The sequence below is a fragment of the Lipotes vexillifer genome, unplaced genomic scaffold (genome assembly GCF_000442215.2).
Source record: "Lipotes vexillifer unplaced genomic scaffold, Lipotes_vexillifer_v1.1 scaffold169, whole genome shotgun sequence".
NCBI classification, from domain to species: domain Eukaryota; kingdom Metazoa; phylum Chordata; class Mammalia; order Artiodactyla; family Lipotidae; genus Lipotes; species Lipotes vexillifer.
Window position 1 is genome coordinate 855526 of NW_006793375.1, and position 16903 is coordinate 872428.

At 41.9% G+C, this 16903-nt stretch overlaps 1 protein-coding gene across 1 annotated transcript in view; it reads left to right on the forward strand.

Moving 5' to 3' along the window:
* VEGFD (vascular endothelial growth factor D) overlaps positions 1-9957 on the forward strand; it is a 43732-nt gene extending 33775 nt beyond the window's left edge. The window contains exons 4-7 of the mRNA XM_007466329.1: positions 1608-1756; positions 2916-3016; positions 9054-9249; positions 9831-9957. Coding sequence (XP_007466391.1) covers positions 1608-1756; positions 2916-3016; positions 9054-9249; positions 9831-9957 — 573 coding nt within the window. The remainder of the gene's footprint in view (positions 1-1607; positions 1757-2915; positions 3017-9053; positions 9250-9830) is intronic.
* Positions 9958-16903: the final 6946 nt, after the last annotated feature.

Genomic DNA, 16903 nt, shown 5'->3' on the forward strand with positions numbered 1-16903 from the left:
TTCCGATCAGTAGTTATATGGCCTTAGGCAAGTTATATAACCTCTCTGTACATCTGTTTCTTCACCTGTAGAGTTGGAGGGGGGTAATTTAAAAAACCCTCCCTATAATGTTGTTACAAGGGTAAATGAATTAATACAGAAGTGTTTACAACAGGGGCTAGCATATAGAAACATAGAATGGTATATCATTGTTTGGGCATGATGGTCTTGTATCAGTCAGTTATTACTATATTATGCTGCATAATAAACACCCTAAAACTTAGTGGCTCCAGACAGTGATGGCTTTTTCTCATTCATATATCTGAGATTCATTTAGTTTAGAGTGGGCTCAGTTGGGCTTGGTGGCAAGCTGCAGGTTGAGTCCAGGTCTGGTCCCTGTGTCTCGTATCCCTTAGACCAGCAAGCCTGCTAGATCATGCTCTTCACATGGCTAGAGCAAATGCATGCACACACAGTTCAAGTCTGTGCTTGTGTCATGTCTGCTAATGTCCTGTCAACCAAAGCAAGTCACGTGGCCAAGTCCAAAGTCAAGGAACAGAAAACTATATTCCTCCAATGGAGATGGCATGGGAAGAGATAAGTAAATCGTTTTGAACAGTAATCTGTTCACCATGGTTGCAAAGAAACTTCATAGCTATAATTTCATTTAATCCTTACAATTCACACTCAGGCTTAAAGCAGGAGCAGGGAACATTTTACAAGGTTACCATTTTACAAGGTCACCATTTTACAAGCATTCTAGGGACACCAAAAATTTAAGAGATTTGACAAAACTTAAATACTTGATAAAGTTGGTTAAGGCCCTTGTCTTCTGACACCCAGCCCAGAATTCTTTCCTTCATGCCAGCCCTTAGCCTTATTAGTTCTGTTTTTTTTTTTAATTTTATTGACGTGTAGCCGATTTACAATGTTGTGTTAATTTCGGTTGTACAGCAAAGTGACTCAGTTATACACATATATTTTCCTCTTCATATTCTTTTCCATTATGGTTTATTACAGGTCATTGAATATAGTTCCCTGTGCTCTACAGTAAGACCTTGTTGTTGATCCATCCTATATATAATAGTTTGCATATTAGCTCTGTTCTTTTTTTTTTAACATCTTTATTGGAGCATAATTGCTTTACAGTGGTGTGTTAGTTTCTGCTTCATAACAAAGTGAATCAGTTATACATATACATATGTTCCCGTATCTGTTCCCTCTTGCGTCTCCCTCCCTCCCACCCTCCCTATCCCACCCCTCTAGGCGGTCACAGAGCACCGAGCTGATCTCCCTGTGCGATGCGGCTGGCTGCTTCCCACTAGCTAGCTATTCTACGTTTGGTAGTGTATTCTTTTATTGGGGTATAATTGCTTTACAATGGTGTGTTAGTTTCTGCTTTATAACAGAGTGAGTCAGTTATACATATAGATATGTTCCCATATCTCTTCCCTCTTTGTCTCCCTCCCTCCCACCCTCCCTATCCCACCCTGCCTGGAGTGGTCGTGTATTCTTGATGGACGACTTTGCCAAAGTCATTACCGTAAGGGACAAAGGCAAAAATGCAGACTGTAGAAATTACTCTTATTTTTTAAAATATGTATTATAGTTCTCTTTCTCTGCTCTAGCTCTTTGAGATATCAGTACCTTTGACATCAGTACCTGAATTAGTGCCTGTTAAAGTTGCCAACCATACAGGTTGTAAGTGCTTGCCGACAGCTCCCCGCCATCCGTACTCGATTATTAGAAGATCCATCCAGATCCCAGAAGAAGATCGGTAAGCATTTCTTATACTCCTTTATGCTTGTTCTTGCCTGGGCTAAAGCTGTGTGTGGAGCATAGTTCATTAATTACAGAGTCATCGCTCTCTCTTCAAGCTCTTTGTCTTTTAGGTTCTAACCCAGATCTACGGGTAGTAACTGTTGGGCAAGTATATTTTTTATGAGGTGTTACATGTATATTGCAGTAGGATCAGAAAGTTCAGTGGTTTTGAACTCAGCATGGCAAGCTGTGGGCACGTTTGTTCTTAATATGCATAGTCCAATGCAGTTGTAAAACTCTACTCCAGACTCAAATTTGGCATCTGTTCCCTCATTCCAGAACAAGCATTAGATAAAACCCATTTCAGGCTGTTTACATATTTAAGTCCCAAAGTTAGGAGGGGGAAAGAAGGCTCCTGGAGTCATTGGGGAGTGGCACAACTATGTGCATCTGATTCTGGCAATTTTTTAAGCCTTCCTCTTAAGTTGACCAAATGGGAAATATTATTTTAAATGAAAAATGACTTAAATTTAATTTGACTAGGCATTTTGTGAGTATTTTGTGATTCTTTATGAGACAAATTATGACACCCTCAAGTGTTCTGAAATCAAAGGTAAGAATCATTGATTTGGGGAAAAAGAATTTACTACAGAGAAACAAAGGGCAAATCACAACTATTGAATAAAAATATAAAGTAATTAAGTTGGATACTTAGATCTTGCAAAAGTAAAGGAGTAAACGCACTGTGTGAGTGCCAAGTAGAAAAGAAAGCTCATAATAAAGGAACATTTATCCTCAAGATTTTCCTGCTGTCCTGGCCAGTGTTCTTATCTCCGTTTTACAGACATAATGCTTAGAAGCTGTGTTAGAACACTATTCACTTGGGGTAAATAAGCTCTGTTGACAGCTAATTTACATAGTTTTTAACACCAATCCTCTTAAAAAGATTATACCTTTCCAAAATTACAGTTTGGTTTCCAAACGTTTCCACAGAGAATATTTGTAATTACAGAATTACTGTCTAATAACATGCTGTTCATAAATATGAATTAAGCTCCTTAAAAATCTTCACTATTCTCCACTCAGAAATGTATTCAACATTTAAAGAAAAATGTTCCAAAGGTATGACTACCCTTGAAAGCTTTAAAATCTGATTTATTGTTTTCTCCTCCTAGCTGTTCCCATTCCAGGAAACTCTGTCCTGTTGACATGCTCTGGGACAGCAACAAATGTACATGTGTTTTACAGGAGGAGAATCCACTCGCCAGAATGGAAGGTAATCATAGCAGTGGTGAGATGATAATTGTAATAATAATAACAACAACAATAGCAACTAGTATTTATTGACCAAGCGATCTTGTAAGCCTTTTATATGTATCAACTCATTTAATCCTCCCAATAATCCTATAATGTATGATTAGTATCCCTTTTTTTTTTTTACAATTACAAGATGGACACACCAAAATGTCTAGTAACTTTCTAGACACACAGCTAAGAGTGATAGAAGCAGTGAGATTCCAGAGACCTCTGTGCTATAATTATATAATAAGTCTACCAGTGCATCATTCTGCTTTTTAATCTTAAAGACCCAAATGATTAGAGCATCCCAAAATATTGAATTTGAAAGGGGATGATAACCTTTAATGAAAGCCACTTCAGAATGAAGCACGAGTCAACCACACTTCACTAAGTTATTTATATAAAAGTCCTACAGGAATGTAAGGTCGTTTTGGACGTGTTTGTTTCTTTCAACTGTGTCATGTGAAAACATGCCAATAATTTGAAAAAAAATGGGGAATAAGAGGAGACTTCTTCTGAAATGAGGGCAAAGTAAAAGCAAAACACGGCTGTTGGGCTCAGGGGACTTGGGAACCAGATGAGCTAGGCTCTCGTCACTGCACATAACTCACAATGCTCTGATTTTTGATTATGAACATCTGGCTGAAAGTGAGTCCACTTTTTATTGACTTCTGAGAGAACTTGACGTGATTCCACTGTAAAGATAGTAAGGAATCATGCAATTTGATCCTTGCTTGTTTCCAACTATGATCTGCAAGCAAGATTAGTAAAGATTAAGCTCTAAGGAATCTGTCCTAGAAACTGTAAATAACAAGCTACTCCCTGTGCTTCAGTCTCTCAGCTTCCAAGTGTTTTCATGAGAGCTCAACCCAGGGTTGGAGGGAATCTTTAAGTTCGTGTAGTTTAAATGCCCACGCAGATCTTTTTTAAAAATTGAACTATAGCTGACTTACAATGTTTCAGGTGTAGAGCAAAGTGATTCCGTTTTATATATATATTCTTTTTCAGATTATTTTCCATTATAAGTTACTGAATACAGTTCCCTGTGCTATACAGTAAGTCCTTGTTGTTTATCTATTTTATATATAGTAGTGTGTATCTGTTAATGCCAAACTCCTAATTTATCCTCTCCCCCCTTTCCTTTTGGTAACCATATGTTTGTTTTCTATGTCTGTGAGTCTGTTTCTGTTTTGTAAATAAGTTCATTTGTATCATTTTTTTTAGATTCCACGTATAAGTGATATCATATGATATTTGTCTTTCTCCGACTTACTTCACTGAGTATGATAATCTCTGGGTCCATCCATGTTGCTGCAGATGGCATTATTTCATTCTCTTTTATGACTGAGTAATATTCCATTGTATACATGTGCCACATCTTCTTTATCCATTCTTCTGTTGATGGGCATTTAGGTTGCTTCCATGTCTTGGCTATTGTAAGTAGTGCTAACATTGGGGTGCATGTACCTTTGCAAATTAGAGTTTTCGTCTTTTCTGGATATATGCCCAGGAGTGGGATTGCTGGGTCATACAGTAACTCTGTAAATGCCCATGCCAATCTTGAATGTCATGTACATCCTTCCCACCAAGTCTTCAGCCATCCTCTGCTAGAAAATACATCTGTCATGGGGAAACTTGAAAAACCCACTGAGGCATCCCAGTTAACACTGGGCACACTCTTGTTGCTAATAAACTATATTGAACCTGAATCTGTCTCTCTCTCTGTCTAGAAGAGTGCTGTCCAGTGGAATTACAGTGAGAGTCACATATGCAGCTTACATTTTATAGTACTCACATTAAAAAGGTTAAAAGAAACAGATGGAATTAATTTTAATGTTTTACTTAATCTAATAATATAAAATATACTCTCATTTCAACATGCAAGCAATATAAAATTTATCAAGGATATACCCTTCAGTCTTTGTGCTAAGTCTGTGAAACCCAGTGTGTATTTTACACTTAGAGCACATCTCAATTCACACTTGCCATTTTATGCTCATTCTGGCCCGTAGCCAGCATGTTGGACAGCCCAGCTCTAGAGCATCAACTTGTTAGTTCAGCTTTACCCTATAGAACCACGTAAAACCAATCTAATTCTTTCTCCATGTGACCCATTTTTAAACTGTGTTATAAAGTTATTGTGTGGAATCCAAAAAATGGTACAAATGAACTTATTTACAAAACAGGAATAGAGTCACAGATGTAGAAAACAAACTTACGGTTACCAAGGGGGAAGCGGGGGAGGGATAACTTGGGAGATTGGGACTGGCATATACACAGTATTACACATAAAATAGATAGCTAATAAGAACCTACTGTACAGCACAGGGAACTCTACTCAATACGCTGTAATAACCTATATGGAAAAAGAATCTAAAAAAAGAGTAGATATAGGTATATGTATAACTGATTCACTTTGCTGTGCACCTGAAACTAACACAACATTGTAAATCAACTATTCTCCAATAAAAAATTTTTTAAAAAGAAAGTTATCGTGGAAAGCTGTATACATAGAACTTAAAGGCTGTTCTAATCAAGCTTTCCCTGGTACACAGCTCCTGGGAGAGAGATTTGTACTTTGGAGGTTTACATGCAGGACTGCTTTCAAAGGTGAAGGGTCAGGGGCAGGACTGGGCAGAGGGAGAAGTTGAACTGTGTTGCAGTTGCTGAGAGGCGTTAGCCAAGCCTGTGGGGAGCTGAAACTGGGACAGCCCGTGGGGGGATGCCTCAAATTGAGGCAAAGGGGCTGGGTGCTATGGACTCGTCACTGGATATGGGCTGCCTCAGAGAGGGGATATAACCTTGGGTGAGGCAGCTTCTTTCTGCTGAAGGTAATTCCTGGGGAGGGACTTAGCCGGCGCCCATGTGTGTTGAGGGCGGGAAGAGTAGTGGAGAAAGAGAGGAGTGCTCTGAGCCAGGGAAAAATGAGCGCTCAGGGCTGGAAGTGAAAGACCGCAGCGCGTCAGGCTGCCGGAAGACGGTCAGCACGGTGGGGACGTTACAGGAGGGGGCTGGGTAGATGTGAGAGAGGAAGCTGGAGAGGTTCACAGGGGACCCTTGTAAAGCGTGTCCCAGAGCTTGGATGTGATGCTAAACGCAAAAGGAAACCACTCAACTGGTTTAAGTGGACAGTGACAGCACCAGTTAGAATTTTAACAAAATCAACCGAGTGACAGCGTACAAGAGGATGGGTTGGCCTGGGGCAGGCAAGGAGGAAGGGGACCTTTTAGGAAGTTGTGGCAATGATGGAAGTGAGAGGCATGGAGTAGCCTGGATCACTTCTGATCACTTCTCATTTTCATGTCTTGCAACTCAGTTAACGTGGGCCAAGTTCATGGTCACTTCTCCAGTGGCTTCATCAAACTGATGACATATATTGAGCTTACTGTTCACTAAATACTTTTTCTTCCCACACACGTGGCTCTTAAGCCAGCTGCCTTTTCTACAGTAACTTCTCCTCCATGGATGAGCATATGTGAGTTAGTGAATCCAAGTCCAATTTAATTTCGTCTTGTTAGATTCAGGCCATTGCTCTAAACTGTTTTAAAAAACAAACAGACAGGGCTTCCCTGGTGGCGCAGTGGTTGAGAGTCCGCCTGCTGATGCAGGGGACATGGGTTCGTGCCCCGGTCCGGGAAGATCCCACATGCCGCGGAGCGGCTGGGCCCGTGAGGTTTGGCTGCTGAGCCTGCGTGTCCGGAGCCTGTGCTCCACAGTGGGAGAGGCCACAACAGTGGGAGGCCCGCGTAATGCAAAAACAAACAAACAAACAAACAAGAAACAAAAACAAACAGACAAACAAGAAAACTAACAATACCAAAAAAAGAAAAAAGATGAGGGAGTCCTGATTCTGAATTTTAAATTCCTCAAGATACCCACAAATTCAAGAATTTACTTGGAAAAATTCCATCAGTTTATTGATTTAAAATGATAAATGGAACAAGGCTGAGGACCTAACACGTTGGTATCCCATCATCAACTTCCCTAGGATTGAAATTGATATGCAGTACATCGGGTATCACCCTTAGCTAGTTACCGCTTCACTCAGCTCTCCTACATCCATTCTGTCACTTTCAACTTATCTGTAAGGATTGAGGTCAGCCACTGCCAACTGCCTTGCTGAAGTTCAGCGAACAGCCGGTAGACTGTGTTTCCCTAAACCACTGGCTCCAAGAATGGAGTTGGGACAGCCTGAAGTGTTCTAAGTGAATCTCTACTGCCACCTAGTGATCCATGCAAATCTTTTAGGAGCTTCTGTCTAGTCTCGTCTTGCCCCAGAGTGACATCTGGCATCTGCATATGGCTTACAAAGCTTACCTTTTTCCTCTTCACACAATTCAGAATGGAGGATCTTCAGATCTAGCCTTTCAATACCCATTCCACATGAGCCCTCAAAGATCGTCAATCACAGAGCAGTTAAGACTATGAGATTGGATGACATGAGATTGCCATTTTGATATATCATTAATGGCCAGATATTGGCAAGACCATATGCCTTAACCCAGTGTCTTGGAATGTTAGATGGGATTCTTCAGAATCTCCATGTATCAGCCTGCTTCAGGACCCTTTTATTACAACAAATAAACTCAGCAAATGTTTATCAAGTGCCTATTTTCTGCCAGAACGATGAGACCTGATCCCTGTAACCTTTAGGATTTTTTCATTAACAGAGGAAACAGAGAAATCAACAGACAAATGTAAGCAGTAGCAGAAAGGGCAGAGTGGAACTATGCACAGGGCAGGGCGCTTGACTCAATTTGAAGTTGGGAAAGGTATCGGGGGAAAGGATGACTAACAAAGGGAACGACAAGGCGAAAAGCATGGGGTTGAGAGACCCTGACATATCGCGAGAACTGAAAGTACTATAATTTGGTATGGAGGAGCATAGGATACGTGAGAGAGAGACAGAAGATGAGTCTGGGAGGTTAATGGGGTCCACCTCATGGAGGGTCCCTTATGTCTTGGTGGGGAAATTGACTCTTATTGGGAAAGAGAGAACCTTTCAAGGTAATTAAAGCAGTAGAGCAGGGACTTCCCTGGTGGCGCAGTGGTTAAGAATCTGCCTGCCAATGCAGGGGACACGGGTTCGATCCCTGGTCCGGGAAGATCCTACATGCCGCGAAGCAACTAAGCCCGTGCGCCACAACTACTGAGCCTGCGCTCTAGAGCCCACGAGCCACAACTACTGAGCCCTCATGCCTAGAGCCCGTGCTCCGCAGCAAGAGAAGCCACCACAATGAGAAGCCCACGCACCACAACGAAGAGTAGCCCCCGCTCACAGCAACTAGAGAAAGCCCGCGTGCAGCAACGAAAGACCCAACACAGCCAAAAATAAATAAATTTAAAAAAAATAAAGCAGTAGAGTGACATGATTAGATTTGCATTTGATACTGTGGAGAATGGACTGAAAGGGTAAAACTTGTGGTGGTGAAGTGAATGAGTGCCATCTGCACAAAAAGTACAAGGTACTGACTGAATTGAGGCAGTGGCAGTGATGATGAAAAAGAACAAATTCAGGGAGGCAGAACTGGGTGGACATGGTAATTAGTTTCAACATGGCGGGTGAGTCAAGAGTGATGGCACCATTCACTAAGTGAGGCAAACTGGGAGAGAAGCAGGTTTGGGGAAGAAACTCAGCACTTAACTTTCCTCCGAGGCTTTCAAGAATGCTAAGGTGACATTGTCAAGTTCTTCCAAAGTTTCTATCTCCTCTGTTTTTTTGCAGTGAATTTCAACTCGATGATCAGAATTGGACATGGAGTAGTAGTTATCCAGTTGTTTTGTATATTTTTCTAGAAGAAATATCGGTCAGCTAAGTCTGTCAAAAACCTCTCAGACCCTCCTCTCTCAGCTGATCATGTTTTCCAACAGATGTCTGTGGAATCAAAGTTCATTGTCACTGCTGTATCCTTTATATTAGTATTATGGTCTGCGGTGAGGAAATACATCACTGTTTCTACCCATGGCCTGGAAGCTGTGAGGTGTATTTTTTGACCAACACTTTTTCCGTTTAGATCATGCTCATCTCCAGGAGCTGGCTCTCTGTGGTCCACACATGAAGTTTGATGAAGATCGTTGTGAGTGTGTCTGTAAAACGCCATGTCCCAGAGATCTCATCCAGCACCCAGAAAACTGCAGTTGCATTGAGTGCAGAGAAACTCTGGAGAGCTGCTGCCAGAAGCACAAGATATTTCACCCAGACACCTGCAGGTGAATGACTTTTGCACTTTTGCCTAAATTTGGCCCATTGACATTTAATGTAAATACCATTTAGATTTGGTGGGATTCCTTATTAAGCCAAGTTTACTGTTCAGTGCCAAGCCCCCTTTTTGATAGTAAAACAGAGGTTTGGCAACTACGGAATAAGTGTATAGAGTGATGGTTGATTGTGAAATCAAGAAAATCCTGCCTGCTATTGTTGGCTTATGGGTCTTAAGCAAAAACTAAAGTTGATGAAATTTCAACAATTATTATTTCAGATCAGCTGAATCTTTAGCTCAATCTCTCTCTCAATATATATCCACATATGTTTGCTTTTTTTCTTTGAGGAAGGGGATGTCATTGGATTTATATAGCAAGAACTTTACTGATGAATAGAACGCTTAGAAGTTAGCAATTGTGCTTTAATAGATTTTGAAACCATGTGGGGTAACCATCCAGGATTTTATATTGACATTTGAAATATGTATCCGGAAAATTTACTTTGAAAACGTTATCAAATCAGATCAGAGTTTTTCCTTGGAATTTAGTCCTTGATTCTGAATTCTCATGTTTATTTTCTTTTGTAACAGCTGTGAGGACAGATGCCCCTTTCACATGAGAACCTGTGCAAATGGAAAACCAGCATGTCCAAAGCATTGCCGCTTTCCAAAGGAGAAAAGGGCCGCCCATGGGCTCCACGATCGAGAAAATCCTTGATTCAGCCTTGATCCCCAGTTCCCCATCCCTGTCGTTTTAAACAGCATGCTGCTTTGCCAAGTTGCTGTCACTGTTCCAGGTGTTAGAAAAAAAATCCATTTTACATAGTACTATGGTAAATCCAGATGGACCTTCCATTAAACACCAGCTGAGGATTCCTTGGCTCTCTGACAGATGTCTTCTAACTGAAGGTGCTCTGCACACCGAGGAATGGAGAGTGAAAAAGGTTTGATCATCATGGAATGACAGGTACCATGTGATTAATTACTCAGAGCAGATGAGGCAGTTTGCATAGTCTTCGAGTCCTTTGCTAATCGCAACGCTCTTGTGAATTATTCTGATTCTTTCTTATGCCGATTTTGATTTGTATGATCAGCACTGATTATCTGATTACTGTCCAGCTTGTAGTTTTGAGTTTACCAAACTACTGTCTGTTGTTTCATATTTAAGTGTATTTAAAGAAAATAAACACATCATTCAAGCCAGAGAATTTCGTGTGTTATTTATTTTTTGTGTGTGTGGTACGCGGGCCTCTCACTGGTGTGACCTCTCCCGTTGCGGAGCACAGGCTCCGGACGCGCAGGCTCAGCGGGCCCCAGCTGCTCCGTGGCATGTGGGATCTTCCCGGACCGGGGCACGAACCCGTGTCCCTTGCATCGGCAGGTGGACTACCGCTCTAAATTTTATGCTAAAGAAAAAAATATTTTACAGAGAGAAAGGAATTCAGAAGTGCGAGGTGTGGGAGAGACATGAACACAATAAAACTAGACTCCACTTTTGGGAAACCGAAAGAATCGCTCTCAGAAGGTTTAAGGTTCTGAACGAGGTTAAATAAATGCGACCCCCAAATCAGCTGGACATCAGTCTTTCCTTTGAGATTCAGTTGACCTTGACTTGACCCCCAGTTCAACTTGATGGAGGAGAGCCCACTGGTGCCCTTGACATCTTTGCGGGTGTATATTTCTTCCGGCCACCTCCAGCTCCACGTTTCTGCGCTTACTCAACTATCAGTCTCATTCACATCTCAGTTCTCAAGGCCACATGATTCATCTCTCTTTTCCACAGCTACCCAGGAAGGGAGCACAAACCTTTTTCCTTTGCTTTTCCACTCAAATACTCCCACAAATAACTTGTTGATGGTGTAGATTTACTGAAAAGTTTGGTAAAACAGAGGGAATTTAGCAGCTCTAGCAGAGCTAAGTTACTTAGCAAATAACTTAAAAATTGATGCTCTCCCAAGCATCTTGCATAGATAGGTAGGTAGGTAGCTAGCTAGCTAGCTAGCTAGATAGATGATAGATACACACATAATCTATTACATTTATTGCACACTTTTGTAAGTAGTTATGTTCATGTTATCTCCCCACTACTCTGACCTCTTTACGATTGGAACTGTGTCCTGATCAAAGTTGTGTAACCCAAGTTTCTCAGGCCAGACCATGTGGAGCAGTACAATAATAAGGAGATAAAGAACGATAAACATAGCAAAAAAACTGTATTGTTTCTCCTGGAGCCGAGTGGTAGAATGGTTGGATCCTGTCCCAAATCCCTGCCCTTCCTCTCTCAGGGTTCCTAAGCAGTTCCTGAGTTCTCCCCTCCTTTGCTGAAGTTCTCTCGGAGCCTGTGGCTCTGGGCCCTCTGCTTCCTTCCTGGCCTTAGCTCTCAGCCCCTACCCTGGGGACACAGCTGACCTTGACCTTGCCTGGGACCAGTCCCCACAGTGCAGCCATTACCATGGCCTCATCATTTACTGGTTGCGGCCCAATCACTCCTGTCCTGTCACTGTCCCTTTTGTCCTCACTTTATGACCTTTATGTCAATGGGCCTTCTTTCTTCTAGTTGTACTGTTTGATATTCAGGCTTCTGAAAGGGCTCACAGGTAACTTAGTTTCTTAAATGTATTAGCATTCAGCTTCTGGCTCTGTCCCTTCATTCTGTTTCTACCACTCTCTCCTCCTCAATAGTATTTGGTTAAACTCCCTTGAGAGCTGGGGCAGCAGACGGTCCAAGGGACACTGCTCAATTAGAGTCACTTTGCTCATCTTGATTAGTTAAAAAGAGAGGTCGAATCCCAGACAAGGAGAAAAGACGAGTTGAAGGACAGGCTCTGCCACTTAATTGCATTATGAGGCCAAGCCACCTCCTGGTGCCTTCGATTCCTCTCCGGCTAAATGCATGAGTGATAATCTCATCTCCCTGTATCTCAGAGTTGTTAATTTCACTCCATAAATGAAAACAATTTGAAAAATACAATGTACTTTACATATTAAAGGAATTATCCGCCAAAAGAGAAGCATGACTGTGAGCAAAATTCTTGGCTTATACTGGTTTCCTGGATCTGCCCTAAAACCAACTCAAACCACATTTTGGTTAGTGGCTCTGGCTTCCTAATTGCCATTTAGATGGAGATGTTATAGGGAATTCTGGACAAAACTATATGAGATCTGGCTTTCCACTTCTAAAACCTGTCCCCCTCTTTTCTCCCCAACCATCTCTAAGCACCAGGAGACTTGGACTTGGATCCCTGAGGCTAGGTCTTGGCTGGGATGGAGCGGGTCCTTAGGGTGGAGGTGGCGGAACTGGCCTACTGCCTTATTAGAGTTCACTGGTCATCGTACAGGAATATTTGTCATACTAATAGCTTTGGAACGTGAGCTGCAATTTTTCAACCCACAAAATTGTGTTGCAAAATAAAAATATGTGAGAAAGCCCCGAGAGCTTAAAGCAAACACAGTAAATGCCAGCGATGCATGATGTCCCTGATTATCTAAGCCACAAGGCCAGAAAATGCATTAATAGGACAGTGCAGATCATAAATCTGTGACTACAGCAGTGTGGTGGGAGACCCTTTGGAGGTGGAAACAGATTGGATGGTATAATGGTCAGAGTTGGATGAGATTCAAATACTGCCTGAGATACTTGATAAAGGAGATGACACGAATAATCCATTTTAAGACTTTTAAGGAAAGGAAGAGTTGGGTGAAAATTGTGAGCTTAATGGATTTGGTCATTTGCTCAACAAGAGCTGGACTTTGTCTAATTTACTCATAATCCTCAGTGTGGGAACAATGTCTTGCATGTAGTGGGTGCCTAATAAATAATTATTTAGTTAATAGTGAAGTATTGATTCTGTGACCAGTGAATGGGAACTCATCTGCCACTGGAATGCCCAAGATGAACTCTCATTCTCCAGGGCTTCTCTCCAGGTGGCTTTTCATCATTCAGTATCTTGCCTGAGTTTCTTCACAGCATAGCCACTGGCTTTCAAGAGGAGAGCTTCCAACAGGACGTGCCTCAGTGTATAAGCATGTATTAAGCTTCTGCTGTATCTCATTTACTGATGTCCCATTGGCCAAGTGAGTCACATGGCCAAGCCTAGAGTTGATGAGGGAAGGGATTAGACAACGTTGTGAACATAGGAAAATGGTTCGTTGAAGGCCACCATGTAACAGTCTCCCACAGGGTTGGTTCCTGTCTCTAGCCACACATGGAGACCTGTTAGTCTCTATTGTTTTACAAGAGCTGAACCCTCGTCAGTGTCCTCCTGCTTCCACATACAGAGTACAGGACCTGTGTGGCTTGGTTCTGATCACCATTTTGCACTTTGGTTCTGTTTCTGATACATGGAAATATTTAGGATCTTCTTTTAATCACAGCTATAACATGACTTTTCTCATTTATGCCTCTTGGTTTTCTTTTTGAAGCACAATGAGAAGAGAGGAATCTCAAAATATTAAATGAAAATGTCATCTTGGCTGGAAGTCTGGCTCAGCATCAAATCCATTTTCCCTAGTAAGATCCTCTGTCAGTTTTCTCCAGCCTTCCCTGGAAATACCACCCTTCTCCTATCTGAGCCCTTCCCCTTCTCTCCCGCTGTGAAATTGCACAACAGCGTTCACTGGACAGTCAGCGTCTGTCTCTGTACCCCGGTCACGTTGTTCTGGGAATAATCTTGCTCCCAGCAGTTGCATGAGCACTCTTTACTTCCACGAGCTAAATGCTGGCAGCCAGAAATACTCTTTCCGTCTGAACTCCCAGTATTTTTCTTGTCTTTCTTTTGTGGCATTTATCGCTTCCTACCTTTTATCATAGATATTTACATATGCCTTAACTTTGCCTTGTTTCCTTCCTGGTAAAGCTCATGCCAGTTTTTCCCTGCCTTGTGCCTTATAAATTCATTGCCTTCCCACTCCAAAATTATCCAAGAGCTAATTTACGTATGATTGCGAAGAGTTGAATTTCAAGGGAAGGTGATATCTACTTTTATTTTATTTTATTTTTTATTTATTTATTGTTTTGGCGGTACGCGGGCCTCTCACTGTTGTGGCCTCTCCCATTGCGGAGCACAGGCTCCGGTCGCACAGGCTCAGCGGCCATGGCTCACGGGCCCAGCCGCTCCGCGGCATGTGGGATCTTCCCGGACTGGGGCACGAACCCGTGTCCCCTGCATCGGCAGGCGGACTCTCAACCACTGCGCCACCAGGGAAGCCCTCTACTTTTATTTTCTACCTTCTCCATTTATAGGTCATTTTATACTACCACTGGTACTGATTGCCCTCAGAGTCTATTAAGTGCAATCAGAAGGCACCGCGTCTAAGTATTTTAGTCTAACTTTAGTGGTTTATAAGAAAATTCTCTAAAGACATACCCTGATGCCATACATTTAGGCAGCACACTATAATTAGAATTATCCCCAGATTTATAGCTTCATCCTGCTGCTACAACTTTCTTTTGACGTTTAGAAAATAGCCTTAAATCGTGACCTTAAGGTTTAACTGACTAAAAGTGGAGTCTCATACCCATGTGAGATTGTGAACCATGTACGGAATCATGATTTATTTGCCTTTTAATGTTGAGTGCCTAGATCAGAGACGGACATGATGAATGTTCAATGTTTTCAGACTTTGTTGGAACCATAGACTTTGTTGGGAGAGCCTGTAAGTTTGTCAACCCCTCCACCACAGAGACTCGGCAACAGGGTGCCTTTATTAATATCTATTTATAAAGGTCAGCCTACTCTACAGTAGTTAAAATACAAAGAACCTTTCAAGAAAAGTAGATTGCTTTTTACCGTTGGTAAAAGGTATATAAAAGCTAGAAAAGATGAAAAGCTTTTAAAACACACTATGTTTAATATTCCCTGTATTCACCACAAAGCCTTTTATAGACTAGGCACTCAGTAAATGTTTGATGATAAAGGTAGAAAATATTTATTCTCTTTTGAAAATAGCTCATACATTTTTTGAAGGAGTATTGGTGTCAGGATCTTAGAAGATTCATGGTAGAATTTCAAACGTGTATTGTGATCAGAACTATGGCAGTGGCAAGCCAGGAGTTCAATAAATGAGGCTTAAGCCTCACTTATACAATACCTTCCAGGATTTCTACACAGTAGTTATTGTCTTAATACGTATTGCAAAGATGAAGAGACCAAAGCAATGCTGTACCACCTGGTAGTGTTGGTGTTATCTGTGAAACCATCTGCAAATTATTAAGCTTGAATAAATATCCTTGAGTCTTCATCACTTTTATTCTCTGATGCTTCAGTGTTAACACAGGGCAGAGTATCTATTCCCACTTGAGCCTTACTCATTAAAGTTAGCTCATTAATACACTTTGAATTCTACAGCCAAAGTGCTCTTTTAAAAAAAATATATATATATATATATTTCTAATGTATTTATTTATTTATTTTTGGCTGCATTGGGTCTTCGTTGCTGCGCACGGGCTTTCTGTAGTTGCAGCGAGCGGGGGCTCCTCTTCGTTGCGGTGCGCAGGCTTCTCATTGCGGTGGCTTCTCCTGTTGCGGAGCACGGGCTCTAGGCGCTCACGTTTCAGTAGTTGTGGCTCATGGGCTCAGTAGTTGTGACTCACGGGCTCTAGAGTGCAGGCTCAGTAGTTGTGGCACATGGGCTTAGCTGCTCTGCGGCATGTGGGATCTTACCGGACCAGGGCTCGAACCCATGTTCCCTGCATTGGCAGGCGGATTCTTAACCATTGTGCCACCAGGGAAGCCCCAAAGTGGTCTTTGAATTATAGCCGTGCACTGTAATTTTTATAAGGCGCACCCCTTGAAATTTTTTCAATACATTTTATTGGGTATACGTGTCAGGAATTGTGCAGGCATAGAATAAAGAAATTCATTAATACAGCTAAAAGGTATTCAATGTCTAGTACCAGGAACAGACCCTGTTTCTGCTTACTCCCTGGCTGGGAAGGCAGACATTTAACAAGCAAATGCAAATGCCAATTTTCAGAAAGCAGTCCATGTGAGATCCCAAGAAGACACAAGTCTCCAAGGATCAGGTTGAGGAAGAAGGTGGGGGAGGGGGTGTGAGGGGGAACAGGCAAACAAATTGAATATCACCTGATAAACGCTATACCAGCATATGGCCAAAGTGCTGTCAAAATACAAAAGAGGGAGGATTTAATTCTCTCTAGAAGTTTGGGTAGGGTATCAGAAAGGAGCCGAAATCTTCAGGGATGACCAGGCTTTCTACAGGCTTAAGATGGGTGCTGATAACGATGGTGGTGATGGTGCTCAGGAAGGCATTTGCTCGGCTGGGGAACCCTGTGTACCCACTGTGAGGGCTGGATGACCATCAGACCACTTCCAGTGTTGGCCAAGCACCACCATAGCCAGCTGAACCAGTTTGAATGGGAGTTGATATTTCAGGTCAGACCTCAGGTTTTTTTCCTCCAGAGTGGAGGGTTGCCAGGTAGAATGAAACATGCCCAGTTAAATCTGAATTTCAGATAAACAACGAATATTTTTTTAGTAAAGACCCCAATATTTGGGACATACTTATATTAAAAAATATTTGTTTATTTGAAATTCAAATTACCAAAAACTTTGACTTGACTTTTTATTTGTGTATTTTATTTACTACATCACGCAATCCTACCAGAGTGGTAAGAAACTGGCGGGTCTGCTGTGGCACAGATA